Here is a 21,367-nt window from a genome sequence, read left to right as displayed (position 1 = left end):
AGGGGGTGGCCTGGACTATGTTGTGATTGAATAAGTCAAAAGGTTGCAGATCTGGAAAGGATCTTTATATACTAATTAAGTTTGTACAGATACTTTATAGGGAAATTAGGACTTGGTCCATGTGATAAGCAAGTTTCATGTTAAAGTACTGGATGAACAAAACTCAAACCCAGCCCATATCAAGGTCTGCCATACCATCCTACTCTCCCCCTGACCCACACTCTGAGATTTTCTAAATGCATCTAAAAAGAAGGCATTGCTGATCGAAAGATAAAGCTAATCCTCTGGTAGAAGAAAGGTTTCAGATTTCCTTTCATCTGTCATAACAGCAGAAAATAGTCTTTTAAAGCATAATGGTGAATTGTGTTTTGCCAAAGTGGTATATGAAATGGAAATTTACTTTGGCTTGTTCATCCTATGTGGATGAGGTGACCCTGAATACATAGCATGCAGCTCTTTTCTTGGGTACAGTGGGGGTAAAATGCAAACAGTATTTTCATGTACTGTGAGATGCTTGGAGAGCTGTCTGCTGTGTTTTTAATGTTGTCTGAATGTACCTTCTCCACCTCATTGAGCTCTTAAGTAGGTTTTGATTCATTCTTCACTGCATTTTCCCAGGCTGAGTGGACACTGCTACTAGCCCTTCAAAAAATTATTTTGCTTCAACGAGGAGAAAAATCTTGTCTGTCCTGTGAATGTACTGTATGGTTCTTGCCAGTTTTTTAGGGCATGGTCTCTAGAGGTTTTCAGAATGCAAACAAGTGAACCAAATTATCAGGTCTTGGTGGAAGTTAAAGTACATGATGAATTACAGAGTTTGGCCCAGATTCCCCAATATATATCTCTACTGATATACACAAGTGCACATGTGTGTCTCTGAAAGCGTTGTAATATACAAATATAGACTTCATATATGTGTGTTCACTGGAATGATACATAGGCAAGTTTTCATTGGACAGATAGAAAGGCTAAACTCTGGAAGGCCTTAAGGAAGCATCTAGGATGAAATGTGGTGTTTAGTATTCTGAAAAAAAAAATGCCATTGTTCTTCAGAGTACAAGAGGAAGATGCCAGCTGTTGAGCACTATGGCAAGTTGGAACAACTGCAAGTAAACCCTTCGGTTTCTTTCAAACTTTGGGAATTCACAGGATCAGTTATTAAAGAGATTATATATCCTGAGTGCTCCGAAGTAAATACAATAAGAGATGATGGTTGAGGGAGACTAAAAGTTGAGTCTTAAGGGAGATCAAATGAAGCAGCTTGAACTGGGAAAAAGCGTCCTTTTTTAGAAAGTGATGGTAGCAAGGCTTTAGAGTGGGTAAAAGAGAATGAATGAATCTGAAAGCACGGCCTTTGTGGTGGGCTTTATCTGGGAAGGCTCACTAAAAAGACAGTCAAATGTAGATTCCAAGTCACTGGTCTACGTGACAGAGAGAGTGAGCAAGAGAATTTCAGAAAGGGAGATGCTGGTGTCCAGCCAACTATGCTGTAGATTGATGCATTCTATGATGTTGCAAGAAGTAGTGATTCTATGATCACCTAAATTTCGAAAATACAGATAAAGTTGAAGGATAAAGTTAAATAGTGACTATAGGATGTCTCAGAGCCTTTAACATGCCATTCTTCAATAAGACCAAGTATTCTGTGTTTCCCAATTTAACGGGTTGTGGGATTAATTGTTTTGATAGTTGGTTGGTTGGTTGGTTGGTTCAACATCTTGGGAACACACATTGGAAAATTATTTCAGAACAAAAGAATGATGTGTGAATGTGTGCATGCTCAATACACATACCTAGGTAACAGTGGCCCATCTGACAATGAAGGGCTCCTGATCATAATAGATAAGAATGTGAGGAAGCAGGTAAGGATGACTATTTGGAAGTCATGGGCGAAGAGGTGGCCATCAGAAACATGGTGAAGATCAGGTTGTTTTGTACAGCCACTAGTAATTAATAGGAGGTGTGAGGTATGCATGTGGAAAAAAAAGCATAAGGCGGGGACCAAAGGAAGGCCTTCTGGATGACTCACTGTCACCGGAACAGCCTGGAAAGAGCTGGTCCATGGCATTGGGCGCCAAGAAGGCCTCTTGGGCTGGTTGGCCCCAGACATGTCCTCTCATATATCTACTGTGTTGTGGTAGGGTGCCAATGCTAGGACAAAGGAAAAAAAAGATGGCACCCCCAAATTCCCTGTTGCATTCAGTAAACACTGAGGTAAGAGAACAACTAGCATCAAAGTCCAGCTTTCAGGGAAGACACTATTTCTGAAGAGAAAGGGGACAAAAGGATAAACTTAGAATGTAATAAAGTTAACATAGGCTTCTTGAGCAGCTATGAATCTGATGAGGCCTTTATGATGGGCAAAAATTGCTAATTTTTCGAGACAGCCAGACCAAGAAAATGATAGGATTAATTATAACTCTTATACCCAGTTTCATAATCAGAAGATTACTTTTGAAACTTTATTTTTTATAGCCAAGTTTAAAAATAGACTGCAAAGCATGTCCCTTTGGAGAAGTCCGAATCAGCATAGTGGTGGTGTATGAAGGATTTCAAAGGCCACCCCTGTGTCTGGAGTGGAACTGCAAATATTTGTGTTTATTTTTTTGCTGGACCAGGCATTTTACTTTTAGACTTTTGAATTGTATTTTATTCTGGCATAGCTTCTGTTGATAGCCAGTAGTTTAAATTGCAAAGTTTAAACTAGGTCACACATAGGTGGGCAAGCCATCACTTTTCTTGGCAAGTAGAACAGCCTTGCACTAACTGAGCGCAGGCGCTCCGCCCTGTGGTTAGTTAGCGCTGTTCTGGCCCTTCATAGCCAGGCTCCAGGGCCTTCTGCTCTGCTTCTGCTAAGTACCCACACAAAACACCAAAAAGACACTCCGTAAGTCAGTCATAGGTGTTCGCAAAAGGAGCATGTAAAATAAAAAGTCTCTAGTGAGTGTGTCTTTCTGACTTTTGGTGGCCATGAGCGCTGACAGCTGTGGTGACAGCGCTACACAGATGCTGCTTTGTGCCTCCTCCTGGCACTGTCCGTGACGTGTATCTCTCCACATCCTGTATGGCACCAGGGTTTGGGATAACCGCAACACAGCACTCTAGAGAACCCGACACTTTGCTGCCTTTGGTGATGGCAGCAGTGCTCAGCACCCCTCCCTCCCTGTCGGCCTCCTGCCTCATGGCAGACAGGCACTTACACGTCTGTCCTGAGCAGAAAGGGTAGGCACGTGGTCAGCACTAGCGTAGCGCGAGGAACGCCTTCAGGGGCCCATCCTTGATCTTGTGTGTTACCGGCTGTTTGCAAAGTCCTCTCTTACGTTTGGCCTGGTGTGAGCACTTGAGTGATGTCCATGTACAGCTTCTCAGATCCAGGAATAGCTGCTGGGGTGCAGGGAGCTCACCCCACCCCCAAATCTGTCCAGTCAGGTTGTTTGGTGACTCAAGCGTTGTGTGGGGAATTCTTGGTGAGATTTGCAGAGCTGAAACATACACTTTTTCCTCCTTAGCATAGTACCGTAACTGGAAACATTTGGTACTCCAAGGCCAGTGCGTCTGAGTTAGGTAAAGTCAGGGAGTGATTTCACACTTGACTGGAGCAGGATCCCGCTCTCGTGCTGCAGCAGTTGCAAAGGGAAACAGGCGTGTTGGGCATGAGGACACTCACTTCCCCTGGACTTGAACCCCGGGGTTGACTGTCCTAGTAGCATTGCTTTCTTTGTTTTGGCACAAAAAAGGAAAAAAGTCACTGTCCCCCTACTAAATCCCGGTGCTTATCCATCCCGATGCTGTACTAGAGATCTCGTCAGGCTGGCGCATGTGCGCTCCCATGGAGTACACAGGGCCGTGAGAACGTCAGGTAAGCTGGAAGGAGAGGGGCTTCTGGTATTAAATCCTGAGAGGAGTGAAGTTTTGAGTCATTTATCATAAAAATCAGGTTTCAGGGACAATTAGCATATGGCAAGAGAGGCAAGGTTGACAAGAGTAACGAGGTGGAGGAGAGAAAAGGGCAGTAAGAGTGAAAGATACTTTTATCATTTCGGTACGAGAGTGGGCACCTGAGTGGCTAATCCAGGCAGAGTACTTGATGAGCACGACTGGATGCCCTCCTGCGTCTAAACCAGTGGTCTCAGACTCAAGTGTGCCCTGCAGTCACGGGAGGGTGTGTCTGCACAGAGACTGCTGGCCCCATCGCCAGTTTCTGATTGAGAAACTCGAATTTGCTTCACTAACAAGTTCCCAAGTGAGGCTGGTACCTCTGGTCTGGCAACCATATTTCTCCAGAACTAGGCCCTAGAGAAGAGGAAACACCTCAGCAATTCCCATCTCGGGGACACCCAGGAAGCGAGGCTGGGAGGGGAGAACCTAGACCTCCAGCCATGTCCTGTGAAGGGGGGGGCATGAATTAAGGCCTCGCGCTCCTGGAAGACAAAGCAATATCAGCCTCCCGTCTCCTCTGTTGCTGGGATGCTTGCAGACGCCAGTGTGCTACCTGCCCCGATATTCTGAAATACTGTGAGAAAAGGACAGTGTCGTTCTGTACAGAAGTGTATTTCAACACTGGCCCTCCTAAGTGTCCATTAGCTTGGGTGAACTGGTGAATCAGGACACCAGAAATGATGGTCAGTACTTCCTTTGTTACGAAATAGAGTGGTAAGAATATAGAGCTTGAGATCATTTCTCTAAAGGAAGCATCGGTTTAAAGCCAAAACCGCTGGATGGCTGATGTATTTCTGGAAAGTAAAGTCAGAATTGGGCTCAGTGTTCACCACTGTACTTGCCTGCTTCCTCAAGCCACGGTCAGTAAGAGCTGAAACATTACTGGCGTTTGTTTTCTTCTTCCTAATATAATCAACAGTGGTGCTTTCTAACACCATAGGGATGCCGCTGGAAGTAGGAGCAGGACAGGAGTAGCACTTTGAGGTTGTCTGTTTTTACTGTCAACTCCTGACTTTTCAAGATTATTCTATAAACTGTTTTTCATCAAATTTGACCTTATGGCTGAATAACAGCAAGCCTTTTCTTTCTTAATGTTCCCTTGGAATCAGAAATTGTTACTAGTTTGAGTTCTTAGTGGCAGTTGAGGGGTGGCATAATATTTTGGGTTTCATTTTTTACCCAATCTAGAAAGCCCCACGGCACAAAATAAAAATGGCACCATGTGAAATAGAAAGGCTTTCTGTCACAAATGTTTTCAAAAATTCATGAAGGGCTGCGGATTTGATTTATCTTATCCTTTTTTCTGTGAATTATTCTCATTTAATGTTAGTTTCAACATTTGGCACATGAAGAACTTTGTCACATTAAAAACAGGGGTGAACCAGTTTCATTTGAAGAAATACTCCCCTGTGCCAGGGGAGTGACGCAGCTTGTTCTGAGTCTTCATGTGCTCAAGGGGATGCTGGGTTTGGTTTTCCCAGGGGCTGGAATGCTCACCAGGGAGCCCTTCCCTGTAGGGCAGGGCGATTCGCTCACCTGCTCACTGGGTCTCCTGGGTGCTCACAGCTGTTTTCCTGGCATCGACAGACACCAAGCGTAGACACCAAGTGGTGCCAGAGGCAAAGAGCGGGACAGCCCTCACCTTCGGGCCTTGTTCTGTGTGTTGTCTTGATTTCTGTGTTTGAGCCTCTGAGCTGCCTGTGTTTTCTGGAACATCTTAGAGACAATATCCAGTCTTTTCTGTGGGTGGTTCATAAATAATGAACGATAATAGAATTAGCTTCGAATGTAGGAAGGAAAATGAACTCAAAACAAACTCATAATTTTTTAAACTAGTAAATAGATGCCTGGTCTGCAGCAGGGGCCTTTCTCAAAGCCCTGGAAGCCGAAAGGCCTGGGGGATAGCACCCCACTCCCCCTCCCACCCTAGGACCTGGGCCCTGCCCTCGAGGGCAGAATGTGCTGCCCCTCTCCCACCCTGAGGCCCTGGGAGGCAGATTGAATCTCGGATGACTTAACGGGCACAGTTGCCTAGCCTGCTCCTGCTTCTGTCCATCTGTCCTCCCGGTGCTTCTGCCCTTCATTCCTTAGGCCTCTTCCATCCCTCTCACTGCCACCCCACTCTGCAGACCCTCCTTTGGGTTCGGTGTTTGTCACTTTTCATAAAAGGGGGGACTGGGCCAATTTCCTCTGCTGAGAATAATTAACCCTTCATAAAAACATCAAGGAAACATGGGAATACAAAACATGGGAGCCTCTGAGGAGAAATTCCTTTTCACCTGGTTTCGCACTTGTCACTGACTTCGAGGCCTCCCAAGGAATGGCAGCCTACAGCGAGCAGTACGGGAACGTAGGCGTGTGGTCTTCAGAGCCGCTTGTGGGTGTTTTGTCATTGTGACCTTGACTGCATCCCTTTGCTTAACAAGAGAATCATGTTGATAAATACAGTGATCTTTCTCCCTTAGACTATTGGGAAGAAGTTACCTCCGACGACAGCAACTCCAGACTCTTCCAAAGCTGAAATGGACAGCCGGACAAAGAGTGAGTTTTATTTTTTCCTTCAATGTTTGAAAGCCATGATGGTTATTAGTAATGGTGATGCTTTCGGAAATGCTTGCACAATTTTACTAGCTCTTTTAGGCAAGTTGGGAAAACAGACATGCATCTCTTTACTAGGGTCCCACTGGTAGGATGGGTATAAGTTAGATTTGGAACTCCTGGGCGTTTTCTTCTTTATGGAACAAACTTCTTTCCTACTGTTGGAATGCAGACTGAGGAATACCCTGGGACCCCCAAACTTGCATGCTCTAAAGGGGATCTGCCATCTACTGCATAAAGACAGAGCATATTCTTGATGTATAAGCCCTTCAATTGAAAAGAACTTGAATAGAATTAGTGTGCATAGCAGAGAGAGAGAAGACAAGAAAGGATAACAGTTTTCCAATAAAACACCCAACATGACCCACCTCCTTGTGGGTAAAAGCCCAGCCAAACAGAATTTACCGCAAGCAGGACCACTGAGGCCTGAAAATTTGCCACCAGTCTAAGGCATCTTCTGGTGGGGACCCATGGGAAAGGGGCAGAAGGGGCCGGTCGAGCCTGGGACCAAAGGAGCAGAGTCAAAGTGCAAGTCAAGGGAAAGGCTGTCACTGTCAGCCTCCCACGTCTCACCCACAGCTCTTCCAAGTGTCTCATGTGTCTCAACTCGACATGTCTCCTTCCACGTGCCCCAGGCCCTGGCGCAAGTCCACACCCAGAAGCAAACAGGCCTTCTTCATGTGACTCGCTGCTCCACATGGCTCCTCTGTGTCTCTAAGTCTTCCTCTTCTGCTTCCCCTCTGTGCTCAGCTCTGCCTTTGTTAGGTGGGGCAGGGAACCGGGAGCCTCCCCCTTTTTATGGCAATCATACTCTAAGGCCCCCGCATGCAGCTCACCCAGGGGCAGGGCTCGGGCTTAGGCACTGTAGCCCCAGAGGCCTTCGCAAAGTTTAGGGACAGGAAGTGTCTGCGGGGCAGTGCCAGCCGTGCAGGGATGCAGGGGCCCACCAGTCAGAGGCCTCATCTTCTAGCCTAGCTGCTTCCGAATGCTGGACCTAACTCCCTGCCAGCACCCTCGTCTGTGCCCCCTGGGTCCCCCTGGTCTGTCTTCTAGTGAGCCAGTAGGCACTTCTGTCATTTCCACTTAGGGGTCTGGTCTCTGCGTATATATTGATATTGGCCCATTGTTTATAACAGCCCTCTAAGTATTTAAGTTTAGTGAGCTCCCCAAAACCTTCACAGAGGTAAGTATTCTTGAGTTGCCAGACTAAATACAGGACACAGTTAAATTTGAATTACAGATAAATAATGAATATTTTTTTGGTCATAAGCTTGCTTCTTGTAATATTTGTTATTTATCTAAAATTAAAATTAATTGGGTGGCCTGGGTTTGTATTTACTAAATCTGGCAACTCTCTAGTTCCTTGAGTTTTTCCTCCAATGATGGGTTTTCTGAACACACGCCAGTGTGTCTTTTCCCAGAAACAAGTACTTTGTTCCTTCCAGGGATTTCATTTTGTTTGTTTTCCATTTCACATTTCCTTATGAAGCTAATAATTGCAGAATAGTGTACCAGGCATTCCTTTTGCAGCACAAAATTAAGTAGTTTTGAGGGTTCTACCTTAGACATGAACAAATGAATTTATGGCAGTTGCCAAGCCAAAGTTGGTGATTTAGATAAATTCATGAATGATACAGATGCAGGTGCTAGAGGGTCTTAATGGCTGAGGCCCTGATGAGATGCTTGCCCTCCAGCTGCTCACAGTATAATCAGGCTCCAGACGACAGAGAACCCACTCACTAGTCTAACACTAACCCAGAGCATCTCAAACTTGAGTGTGTCCCCGCGTCACCTGGAGGGCTTGATAAACTATAGGTGTCTGGCCCCGCCCAGAATTTCTGAGTCAGTAGGTCCACATAACATCCTCATGATTTTTCAAGAATCCTGAATATGTGTGTGTGTGTGTGTGTGTGTGTGTGTGTATGTAGATGTATAAAGAATTGAAAGTCTAATCATTTTTGAAAACAACTCTGCTGGACCGCAGCCTCTCCTTTCTTCCACTCAACTGCCCATTCTGTACTTAAAGCTGCTAACAAGTTCATAGACCATCAGAGTTACTAGGAAAGTTTATTGGACAACTGGAGTGGGCCAAAGGCAGGGGAAGGGCTTGGAGAGGCTCAGCAAACTTTAGCGGTGATTGAACCGTGGTCCTGGGACAGACGACTGTCACATGTAACAGCTGTGACCATCACTGATGTGGCTGCTACTTGCAGGAATTATCTGAGCCGCAGAGAATTTTATTTTTGGTGGAAAAAATGTTTCAGTGGAAGTGAGGTTGTTCAATTTTTGTCCAGAGTCAGTAGAACCTTGGGTGATTTGTGGGTGCTTTTGGGAAAGGCCAAGCAGAGGAACTGGCATGTTACGTGCAAGGGGTGGGTGACTGGTCCTCAAGGTGCCAAGAACTGCACCTAGGGTAAGAGCATGCCCTGGACCTGTTCTCTTGCTTTCTCCCTATATAATGTCTGCAGGCACGAGACTCAAGTCTTTTTAAAAGGATTAGGTGGGGGTGCGCAGGGAGTGTGTTACATGTTAGGACAGCGCTGGCCAATAGAGATCCTATGTGAGCCACATATGCGGCTTTGTATTTTCAGTCGACATACTGGAAAAAGGAAGGAAGCAGGCGAGCTTACATATATTGTACTTAATGGAAAATTCAAAATATTGTCAGTTCAATATGTAACCCATATAAAATTATTAAATGAAATATTTTCAGCCACCGTCCTGGAGCCTATGGTGACATGTTGGGAACAGGACTTCTGCAGTATTGCTAGAAGGCTGTGGTTCAAGGTCTTATTTGTTGGCTACTGCTGAGGTTTCTGGAACCAGAGGGAGTGCACAGCTCTTCTTAAAACTGAAGGTGCTGATGCTCAAGATGAAGCAAGCAAGAGATATGCTTATGCTTGAAGGCAAAGAGCAACTCAGTGACTGCTGGTGGCAACTGGGATTGGAACTGGAACCCGAGGAGAGGTTGAGTGCCCATGGACGCAGTGGCACGGTTAGTCACGCTCGGGAGCTGCCTCCCCGCTGCTGCTGAGGACACAGGATCCATGTGATAGTTTACCCTTCCCAGTTTCAAACTTACTGAAAAGCCAGTGTAAAGATGCATCATGGCTTCTCTTACAACCCAATATTTTCATTCTTCTTGCCACGTGAGGTCTTCATGGTCATACATATTTTTCAAGTACATCTCAGCGTGGATGTGCTCAATCGCTACGCATGCCTAGTGGCCACCATATTGGACAGTGTAGCTTGAGAGTAATTCTGGGATCTAGGACAAGCTCCCTGGGCCTGGGAGTTCTTAGTGTTTAGCTCCTTCAGTGCAAGGGAGGATCTCCTGGCTCTAGCCCATGGCTTCTTTGGTCCTACACAGATCTGAGAGCTGGGCCCATCACCTGGCCCTCTCGAAGCATGGGCCGGGGTGGGCATGGGGTGGCGACTGTGCTAGTGAAGAGTGGTTTCGCAGAAGTCCGGGGGTATATTTTTGGCAAAGAGTCAAGAAACATGAGTCTCAGGACTCACTCTGCTATTAGCTAGCCATGTGACCTTGGGCAAGTTATATATTTTTTCTGGCCTTGTTCTTTGCTGTCTGTGAAGTCAAAGGATTGTACTGGCAATAAATGCCTGAGGTTTCTCTCACCCATCTTCATCCTCTGATCCAGTTCCTAAAGCTTCCTGATTCAGAGTGAAGGATTTCTGCATTCAGAGAATTGAGCCATGGGTGAGAGTCGAAAGAAAGATGCGGGCCCTTTACTAGGAAGAGGAGCTGACTCCTGGGTGGAGTGCCATCAGAACAGACTTGAGGGAGAGCTGTTGGCAGACATTTCCCATGGATTCTAGAACAAGAATTGTAATATCATCATGAAAGAATTGTTTCCTCTCTTCCCTGACACACACTCTGGCTTTCACTGTAAAGAGCAAACTTCTGGGCTAATTGTTCTCCCATGATTTCCATAAGGCACCCTAATCCCCTTAAAAAGCCCCCTACATTTGGAACATATTGCCCCTTCCTGGATTTGAGGCGATACCTGGTGTGGAAGGACACAGACGGTTGATCAGGTCTTAGAATAATGTGGGCTTCTTCCGTTTGATCATAAGACTAAGCTATGATCAGAGGCAGTATAGGCGGGCGAAGCTCCTTCTCACACAGCTGTCTCCTTAGCATGCATGGTACAAGCTCACATCAAGACAGGGAGTTAGCATGATTCAAAAAGAGGTCCTTGTGAGTTGGCATTTTCTAAGTGAAACTGAGACTCAGCTGATCAGGATGTAATTGAACATCTAACATCACCCCATCCCCCAATAAAGCTTTGATGATACTACAATTCATCTGAAATGCTGGGGAACAGATTGCCATAATTTTCATAACAAGAGGCAAACTGTCTAAATATTCATTACTGAAGTGCCCCGAGGTTCCTCCAGCTCACCACATCTGCTGTCTCCCTCATACAATTGATGCAGATTTGTGGCTGGGGATAGAAAAATAGTTCAGAGAATGGGCTATTTAGCCGCCTTCTGAACAAATAGTTTAGTCTTAGTGATTCAGAAGATCAGTTCAGCGAGTGGGTTTGGAAATAAACATTCTTGACAGCGTTTGTACCAAGGCAGATCGGGCATCCGGATAGCCGACTTGTCACAAGCCGCTCGCGCCCTTTCTGACCACCATGCTCTTTGTTCGCCGCTCTGAGGAGCTGCCCTCTCTTGGTGGCCTGGGTGCCTTGTGGCTGCCACTGGCCCCTCGAGGTGCACACTGTGTCTTTTTATTTCATAACCCCACCATGCAGCCCAGAAAAGTGCCAGGTACTGTGGGCACATAGTAAATGGTGCTGAGAAATTGAGAAGGAGAGATGATTTACAGTTTACCCAACTCTAAATTGAACAGTTTTCTACAAATAGTGTGTTAGCCTTGTGTCCCTTTTGCTAAGTTCACAGTCACCTGGAAGAAAAGTGCATTTTGCCACAGAAGACCCTCAGGTCTGTGTTGAGGGTCTGAGGCCTGGCCAGTGGGTGCCCGCGCTCTAGTCCCAGCCGCCCAGCAGTACCAGCACAAACCTAGTCAGGCTTCTTGCCTCGGTGCGCCCGGAAACATGTGAGAGATGCAGGTCCCAAGGCCTACCCCAGCCCAGTGTTAGGCTTTTCTCCCTTTTTCTAGAAAAATAGTCACTGCTTTTTATCATTTTCATAGGAAACTCTGAGCAATAAAACTAAGAAGTCACAAAGGATTTCAGTGTTATGCTAACTCATTACTAATTTTCATATTTCTGAAAAAATAGGCAAAATCATCTCAATCACTGTATAAATTACACCTTTATTTGTGTGTTTGTGTAAGTGCATGTGTATATTCATTCCTATTTGATCTTGGACTAATTAAGTCGCTCTCATTGATGAATAGGTGGGAAATGCCTGCCTCTCAAAGGGAATTAATTCCATCGCCTTCCTCTCCATCTCCCTTGCTACTCATTTAATTTGTACTCTGCCCGCGTCCAAGAAATTTAGCATTACATTCTTCTTTCAAGAGATACCAAATGCCGCCTTTTGTGAACTCTGCTGAATGTAATCTCGCCTTTCTCTAAAACACCATACTCAGCACAGTGACTTTATGCTTATTCGTGTGTTTTTCTTTTCTTCCTGTCATTCGCCCTTCGCCTTTTTCCAGGAAATAGACTGTGACTTCCATGCGAGGGTGGGAGGAGGTGATTGGATGAACTGGTGCCTCACAGGTCCAAGAGCTGACAGTATCTTTTTCGTGGTGGTTACTCAAGAAAAGTTTGAATTAAAATAAAGAACATCTTCATTCCATATACTATAAAATTAAAAGCAGAGCCTCAGAGTCAGTATGGTTTTCTTTTGTTTGTTTGTCTTGCATCTACATTTATTTTTGAGTATCTTAGAGCCATTGTTACACCCAACAAGCATAATGTTTGTATTTTCTAGTACCACTAAATTGGGGCCCAAATACCTCAGAAGTGAAAACAAATTCTTACTTTAAAATATATCATAATAACTTAAAATGTGACACTAATGTTTGCCATATCTGGTCAGGGTGTTCTGGGTCACAGCGCCAGTGACTAGAATCGTGACAAGTCAGAACTGGAGGGAACTTAGGTCTCGCCCAGTGTGCTCTTTGCTCCAGAGTTTAGTTCATGAAGCTATTTTGGGAGATTGGCCAGCCCCACTCTCTAATTTAAACAGAGCAACTGTTTTTTAGTTGTTTGATGTTGGGGCTTTAGTATAAGTTTACATTTACTAGAAGTATTCTGATGAAGCAAACAAGTGCTCCAGTTATCCCTCCTTGGCTAGCCTCTCATTTTACACGTCAGGACACAGGGGTCCAGATCTCCAGCTATGATTGCCTCAGCCTGTGTGCTTGGGAGTGCCCGCTAGAGCCCAACCCAGTCTTGACCATGCTGACTGACCCAGAATCCTCTCCTCCTTTTCTGTCCCTCTAACTTTCCTCCACTTTATACATATCATGAGGGGGTCATCAAAAAACATCAAGTGGGAGCTGTGCCTGGTTCTGAAGATGCAAAGAGACCCTAGACATGGTATGGAAACTGCTTCATGGAGCGTAGCAGATGACAGTAGCCACTGGCACTGGTCACTACTGCTCCTGTTACCTGAAGTCAGTGCTTCCTAGGTAACTCTGTGTCTAATGCTTCACACATAAAGCAGCATAATAAGTGGTAGAAATGTTCTAAAAACTAGTGACATCACTACACTGATGTCACACAATCATTAAAATTCTTCTAATTGTACAATTAAAATGTGTGAATTTATGGCACAAGTCATTGAAGCTATTTTTCAAAAAGGCAGGAGGAGACCTTCCCTCCTTAGCTTATGGGGAACTGTTTACCCAAAACAAAATGGCTCTGTGAAGTATTGTAAGTACTTTCTTGTAAATGTTTTCTCAGAAGTTGGTTACAAGTTGGTGCCAGTCATTTTTTCTGAACACCTTAGTTTGGGCCATGTCCTGAGGTAGCAAGGAAAGAATTTGGGGATATGGAATGAAATAGATGCATGAGATGCTTAGCAAGGCCCATCTCTTCTGCAATTCTATTTAAAAAAAAGAGAGAGAGAGAGATTTATTTTTATTTGTGCACACAAGAACTGGGGTACAGGCCAGAAGCGCGGGGGGTGGTGTGAGGATTCTCCAGAGACAGTGGGAAGCAGAACAGGTGGATTGACTGAAATGCTCTGCTGAGGGGAGCAGGGGGCAGGACAGGAGAGTTCTGCTGTGCCCTGTGGGTCAGCTCCCTGGCCGGGGATTGAACTCATAGGTCAGTGGCTGCTAATAATTTCATAGTACTGAGACTTACTCCCTTGCACCACGAGCGAGGACCCTGTAATTTTCTTGACTTTCCTCTCACAGATGAACTATGACTACAGCAGCACCAAACATTATACCATCTTCCAGCAAGGACAAAACAATGCTAAAACAGGGAAGCATGAGGCTCTTCCTCATGACTCTTTTTATCCTGGAACACATCTAACAGAACCCCGCCACCCCCAGCAGATTTCCTCTCACTTCTTACTGGCTGGAGGAGATCCCTTGCTCATCCCTAAACCAGTCAATCAACAGAGGGGGAGTGAAATTAATAGTATTTGCCTAGATGTATTTCCCTCATCTTCCGGGCTGTGGGAGGGGCCCTGTTCCTGAATATGGTGCCTGCGCATGTTGGGTTCTGTGAACTGGGGGGGGGGGGTGAGGAATGATTGCTGGGAGTTAACCAGCCATCCACTGCCCTCAGGGAGCTTTATCTGGGGGGGGGGGGATAGACACAAGACTTGTTGCTTTTCTTTGTTGACCACAGGTGGCTGCTGTTCTTTGTGAAATGCTTTCATGAGTTCCATCCAAAGAATTGTTCTTAAAGTAGGGCTCCGCAGCAAGGGTTTCCAGTGGCACTGTAATTGTTTCAGCATCGTGAGTTTTGAGGTTGAGCAGTCATACTTCACTAGCGCAGTCAATAGGAAAATGGGTAAGGAGCTGTCATTATCCTATTTGAAGATGCTTCCCTTTTTCCTTCATTTAAAATGTTTGGCAGATTTAGAATTTGAGAGATTTTCTATTACTGATTTGAAAGAGACTGAACAGTGGTAACTAACTATGTGGACATAGGAATATTTAGGCAATGGCCACGAGTGAGCTTTAGAAACTCAGCACAGATTAATGAGCAGAAGCATCAGGGGCCCAGAGCACTTACAACGGAAGGTTTCCAACTCAAAGACAGGGGCAGGTACCTTCCAACCACAGGGCAGAAAACAAAAAATTCTCTCCAGTAGCTAAATGAGTTTTTCTTTTTTCTCCTCCTTTCATCGCTCCTCGCCTCATCTGATCTAGACCAACCTTAGAGTACAGTTTGTCTTTATTAGAGATTTTTACTTTATATATCACTCTTGATTGATGTGACATTAACCATAATTTAAAAAAAAACACATTTCATTGAGTACTGGGCATAACGTAATTGATACTTACATATATAGCTCTAGGTGGTGAACTCTCTGCAGGAACTGGCCTGATCCTGATCCTTAGCTAAGCCGTTCAGAGCCATTAGGATTGTTGACTTAGCCACAGAGGAATAAATGCCTATCCCAGTAGATACTAATTCTCTTGAAGACTTTTTCTCACCACCTTCTGTCCTGAGTCATCAAACTCCAGTTTTTCAAGTCTTGATTTCCCAAATATCTTACAAGTATTTTCATTCTTCTAAGCTGGCGCTGTTGTGTAAATAGAAAAGATTTAACATCAAAGAGACTTTTGAAAACACGGAATTCAAGACATGCCTGAACTGATTTTGAGTGACTTTACTGTTGTTCCCCCTTTGATAAGAGCTGGTCCTGTCCTTGCTGAGGAGCGGCAACCCCCTTTATGACCGGACAGGTTCCCACATAGAGATGATGGGGCATAGGTGTGCTAGTTCATCCTCCCCACACATGGGTGAGAGTGTGTGTGTGTGAGAGAGAGAGAATAACATCTGGTTAGTATTTGTTGACTACTGATGGTTGACTTTTGTTAACATACAAACACACCTTCATCTAGCTCTTAAAATAGACCACTACAGAGTCTTTTTCATTGTTTTGGGTACTGTGTCGGCCTTTTAAGATATGCGGACGCCCAGTTCTAGATTTAGTGATACTTGAAAGAAGGCAATGAGGTCAAATTTAAGCTTTTTGATCTTTGTGGATTAGGTCTGCCTGTGCCAATACCTAGAGTACATGAGATAACATATACAAATAAAGAAAATAAAACAGACACTTTTGTTGGGTAGTTGGAGAAGTCATGATGTATTTTTTCTGTTTCCTATGCAAAAATGTGTCATGACTTTTACAAAAAGCCACTGTCTTGCTGAGACCAAGGAAATCTTTCTGCTTTTCTGCCTCAGAGAAGCAGAGCACCCAAGGGCACTTTATGATGTCATGTAATTTGTGAGGGGGAAGATGATGAACATGAATATGCATGAGCCATCTTAGGTGGCTTTGTGAGATTGACCCTTTCTTTATACAGTAGTTGTACCCTATTAAGTGTGCTTTTTTCAGAAGCTAACATCTTCTCCTAGATCAAGTGTCTTACAGGTTATTGTTGTTTTCTTTTTTCTTACAGCTAAGGATTACTGCAAAGTAATATTTCCATACGAGGCACAGAATGACGATGAATTGACAATCAAAGAAGGGGATATAGTCACTCTCATCAATAAGGTAAATGAAGGTTCCTGCCTGCCTTCTAAGCTGTGACTCTCTCTGATACCACCTTTTGTTTTAGCCCAGAAGTACTTGCTTTTCATGGTTCACAATTCCTGACGGAGACTCTTAAATCTTTCCTCTAGATCAGGCAAAGTTCCGTGTATCCGGGTGAATAATGAGCTTGAACATTGAATAGATTGTTTGCTTGGAGCTAGCTGCAGGTTTGCATGGTCCTGCAGAAGACATCTGTCCCAGAAGAGCTCACCCCGAAGGTGGCTTGCTTGGCTAGAGACCCTGCTTTCCACAGTAACCTTGACACAATGCTCCCTGAGAGGAGTTACGTAAGGAGGGGCTCCTGGCTCAGCAGAAAGCACTTGAAGAATGTTTGCTGTTCAGATCAAAGACAGGTAGTGAGCCTGAGAGAATTTTGGCTGTCTTGTTTGGGCTAAGGTTGGACGATTTTATTATCATTATGGGCAGACTGCTGTAAACAGACAGAGCTATAAAATCTGTGTGAAGTGATGCAGCTTAGCAGGATCTGGAACCTTACTGCTTGTGCTTTTGTGTAATAGCCTCACCAGGTAGGTAGTTGAGAGCTGCTTTGTTATAGTGATTCAGGAGTCGAGGCCTTTTGCTTGAAGTACAGAGTTTTGTGATGGTCAAATGCAGTGAAAAGTTGAACTGTCTATAAGATGTGTAGGGTAGTTTATTCTTGTATCCAGGTGAATGGTAGAAGCCTCTAATTCCCTATCACGAGCCAGACTGGGCATCCTCCCTGGTGCCTGTGCTCATGCAGGTCTGGGGTGTGCTGACAGGATGAGGGTACAAGGAAAGGGACCACCTCTAGCCAGAAATGTGTGGCCTGTCCCCCAACCCCCACCCCAAGTTTGTCTATAAAGTGATAGGTAGGATTTACTTTTATAACCTTTAAAATCAAGGATGGTTACCTTCAGGAAGTTTCCGTAGAGGTGTGTGTTGTAAGAATCGGAACCAAAGACACCAGTTGGTGAAGTTATCCAGAGGCTAAGTAGCTTGCCAAAGGTCGGATTATTTTAGGGAGTGTTAGTGCTCTCATCACTCTCTGAGAGTGGTACGCTTGGCAGTGCTAAAGGCACCCCTCCGGAATAGCAAACTTTCCCTGCTTTGCTTAGCACCCAAGATCGGTGCATGCTTCTACCTGTAAGATACTCTCCCTGAACTGACTGCAGGGCCCCTCTGCAGGTGTTAGATGAGGTAAGCGGAAGGAAGTCGGGGGCAGGCTGCCCTTGTTCTGCCAGGGAGGCCGAAGTGCGGCTGCTCTGTACCCTCCCCCTCGGCTGCGGGCGTTGCGTCCTTTGCGCGGTGCTCTCAATAGTTTTAATTAGGCCCTTCACCAACGCTCGGAATCGGGAGGTGGTAAAATGGGGTGAAGCATAATTCACATAAGCTGATACCTGGCGCCAAGACTCGGTTTTCTCTATGGGGATGCATTCCGAGCCCCCCGGTGGATGCCTGAAGCTGCACATAGTACTGAACCTCATAGACTATGTTTCTCCTAGACGTACAGGCCTATGATAAAGTTTAATTGGTAAATTAGGCCCAGTAAGAGATTAAGAGTGATACCATATAATAAAATGCAACAACTGTAGCAATTACTATAATAAAAGTTAAGTGCATGTGGTCTCTTTCAAAATTTGCACCACAGTAAATATCAGGTAACAAAGCTACAGAACTGGAACCCACAGTCGTGGGGTTTGGGGGGCGAACTGTGCAGGGGCTGGGCAGGTACCTGGCAAATAGCAGGCCATCAGGGAGTTCAGTAACCACCGTTCTATGCGGTGCGTGGGGGACGGCTACTTTTAATTGAAAACCGGATGTCTCAGTATTTAACAAGGCTCAGGGAAAAGAAAAAAAGCACCACGGATGACCTGTGACCTCCTCTCTGATCGCGTCTGGGTCTACCATAATGTCCTGTATTCCCCCTTTGCCATGTGAACACTTGCGACGAGAGCGTGTTTATCGAGACTGCTGGTGTCTGCCTCACCGCTTAGTGGAGTCGCTGGAAGAACCCAGCCAGAAAGCGTCTGTCTCCAGCTCCCCCAGAAGACAGGGAGTAAGCCCGGGCAGAGGAGGGAGGCTGGCTCTCCCTGCGGAGCCCTGCTTTCCCGACTGCTGGCGGGCAACAGCACCTTTGCGATGCGTGTACTTCTGCGGGGACGCCGGGTCCTCTGTCCCTTGTGCCTCGCATGCCCCCGTCACTTTCACACTTGATTCCCCTGGTTGCGCTCCGCCACCCTGAGTCTGGCAGCACCATCCCCTGCGGGGGCTGCCTTCCCAAGTCCCTGTTGCCCGCACCCAGGGGAGGCCCCGGGCCCAACCGGCTGTGAGAGAGCCGCCTTCCTCTCTGCTTTGTCCCTCCTTCTGGACCCTTCACTGCGCCACTCGGGAGGGGAACCCTGGGGGGGATTCCTCCAGGCCCCCCAGCCGCTTCTCTTTATCATCCCATGGCAGGGCTGGGCTCAGTGAACCACTCTGTGTCAACAGAAGTCTTTGGTAACAGAATTTTCTCTTTGATGCCGACACCCACTTGATTTTTCTGGCACTCATTTGCCCAGGTAGTCTTGCATGAGCATGTCTTTGTAGCCTTTGACCCCCATCACTGTTCTCCACAGATGCTTCCAGAGCCTCCCCATCCTGCTCAGGCATCCTCTCTGACTTGCCCCAGGCCCTAGTCCTGGTGCCTGGGCTGCCCTCTGCCTACCGACCCCCAGCGCTACTCTCTCCACAAGGGCCGCGCCCTGGTCTGCATGCAGGCTGCTCGGCTTCCTGTGCTCAGGGCCCTTTTGAGCCAGTTGCTTAAAACAAGTCCCTTATACATCTTCATTTTGTTTTTATTATTTTATATGCTCCATGAGATCAGGTCTCTTACTAACCTGCACTTCTGCAGACTTGAGCTTTTATTACTCCAAACGTCTGCCAGCCTTGAGCTGGCATTCCAGTCTGTGGAAGCACCTTGTTAAATGATGAGCGCCTGTGGGCCAGCAACTCAGGGAGCCCAGGGTGGAAGCTCAGCTCTGCCACTCCTGGCTGTGAGTCTGTGCTCAGGCCCCTCTGCTCTGACGCTGACGGCAGAGGGCTGCTGTGTATAAGTGTCTCTGGCGGGTAGGCTGGGAGTTGTCCCTTCTCCTTTGCCTGCTCTTTCACCTTGGAAATGAGCATGGAAGAGCTCTCCTGGGTGGGCCCAGTGTGCTGGTGGGGCTGGAATGCCTTGATATGAAGTAGGGGAAAATTTGGTGGAAAATCTACTTGACATTGGTAAGAATTCACAATGGATAAGATTTTAGCAAGAATTTGGAAAGAAAGCCTGCCATCAATACTTTGCCTGCTGGAAGTGAGAAGAATGGAGTCTGAGTGCCGAACCTGCTGACCTCACAGAAGCCCTGACCTCTGGCTAAGCGCAGGGATCTCCCAGTTCTCTCGGACGATTATGCGCTGCCGATCTTGCCCAGTGAGTGGCTTCACTGCAGTTTGCCTAGGACGCATTTGGACATGCTTCTTCATTGTATGGATGAGTTGAGATGGAAGACATGAATTGCTAAATTGAATTGCTTTTGCTCTACAGGGTCTTGATTTACCCCAAATTCTAGCTGTCTTTTTCTTCTCTTTGGCTTCCCTTTGCCCTGCTTTTCTATGCTGTTGTGGGAGTCACAGGGTGGGTGTTACCCTCGTTTTTAACCCTAGGTTGTCAGTTCATGAAGCTTTCTAGAAAATGAGTCAGATACTCATCAGATAATAGATGCTTATAAGCCCTGAAATAATGTGTGAAGACCAGAAGCATTTGTATGTGTACTGGAAACTAGGATGTAATGTGGCAACCTGCAAGCCTTGTTTCTTAGTTTACTTATAAGAAATTCTTGTGGGTTTGGGAACATTGCCGCTTCTACAGAACACACCTGTGCTTAGCTTTCATTTCCAGTCATTCAAAAACAGCGCCCTCATCTGTGTTCCTGCCTCCCCCACCCGTGCCTTCCTGATTTGTGCCCAGAATGTGTTAGAAGGCCTCGGGGTCTGCTCTCTAACTGAAGAAGCTCTGGCTGCTCCATGCTCAGGCCCAATGGCCAAGAGGGACAGTGCTCTTGGCCTTGACTGACAGCCTCCTAGCCTCAGAGCGGTGGCCCTTTCCCACAGCCCCACCTAACATGGGCAGAATGTTTCTCCACATGACCCCTTTGTAAACAAGGATCTTAGGTATTTCCTATAAAGAGGCTTTCCTGGGCCCTCCCTGGTGGCACAACAGGTTAAAGCGCAGCACTACGAAGCTAAAGCCACTTCAGCATGAGTTTGATTCTCGGCCAGGGAGATGATCAACATGGCGCGGCAGACCTCTCCTGACCCGCCCGCTGCTCCCCTAAGCAGTGTACTTCGTTGATCTGCCTGTTTTGCTCCCCACCCTGTCTTTGGTGAATCTTCTCACCCTCCTGCACCTCTGGCCTGTACCCCAGTTCTGTATGCGTAAATAAATCTTTGAAAAGAAAGAGAAAAAAAAAGAGGCTTCCCTGAGTGGCTGTGTCTTTGACCCAGACAAAGCAGACACAATGCCCGTTTCTTCTGGGTTATAAGCCTATTTGACAACATCAAGGTAAAAACTGGAAAAGACAATGTTAATGAAAATTGTAGTGTGGTAGAAAAGGAGAGAAGGGGAAGGAGACAGCTTAAGCTGTTAGTGTTCAGGGAGAGACACCAGCAGGTACACCCTGAAGGAAGAGGGGACCCAGAGGATTAGGTAAAGGGAGAAATCTAAAGCAACCCCTACCCCAAAAATGCAAGCTGGGTGCTTCACCTTTCCTAGGGAGGTATCAGAGCAGATCCCAAATGCTAGGAGCTAGCCCTGCCTAAGGGCTGAGTGCTACCTAAGCAGCTTCTTTCCTGTCCACCTCATCGTGATTCCTCACACCCAGACGGTGGAGGAGCACTGAGCGCCAGAATAGTGACTCTGCCTCTCTGCGCAAACCCAGCTTTCCAGACCCCTTCTGGGCTGCTGGCAGCAAGGGCCTGGGGTGCTCATTGCCACATCTTTTACTTACCAGTCTCCCTGGAGCGCATCCTCACGGAAGCCCTGGGGGTGAGGGGGAGCTGGGGGTTCTGAGTAAATGCCAAAGGAGGAGCAGGGCCCAAA

At 46.2% G+C, this 21,367-nt stretch overlaps 1 protein-coding gene across 7 annotated transcripts in view; it reads left to right on the top strand.

The window, feature by feature from the left end:
- The window catches only part of SH3KBP1 (SH3-domain kinase binding protein 1), a 287,724-nt gene that overhangs the window by 197,873 nt on the left and 68,484 nt on the right, over positions 1-21,367 (top strand). For all 7 annotated transcript variants that reach the window (XM_012730359.1, XM_012730361.1, XM_012730360.1 and 4 more), the window contains 2 exons: positions 6,405-6,480; positions 16,133-16,227. In XM_012730359.1, the coding sequence (XP_012585813.1) occupies positions 6,405-6,480; positions 16,133-16,227 (171 nt within the window). The remainder of the gene's footprint in view (positions 1-6,404; positions 6,481-16,132; positions 16,228-21,367) is intronic.

This window comes from Condylura cristata, unplaced genomic scaffold (genome assembly GCF_000260355.1).
Source record: "Condylura cristata isolate star-nosed mole 26May11 unplaced genomic scaffold, ConCri1.0 scaffold00027, whole genome shotgun sequence".
Taxonomy (NCBI): domain Eukaryota; kingdom Metazoa; phylum Chordata; class Mammalia; order Eulipotyphla; family Talpidae; genus Condylura; species Condylura cristata.
The sequence above is the reverse complement of the archived record's forward strand: the minus strand, read 5'-3'. Positions and strand labels throughout refer to the sequence as shown.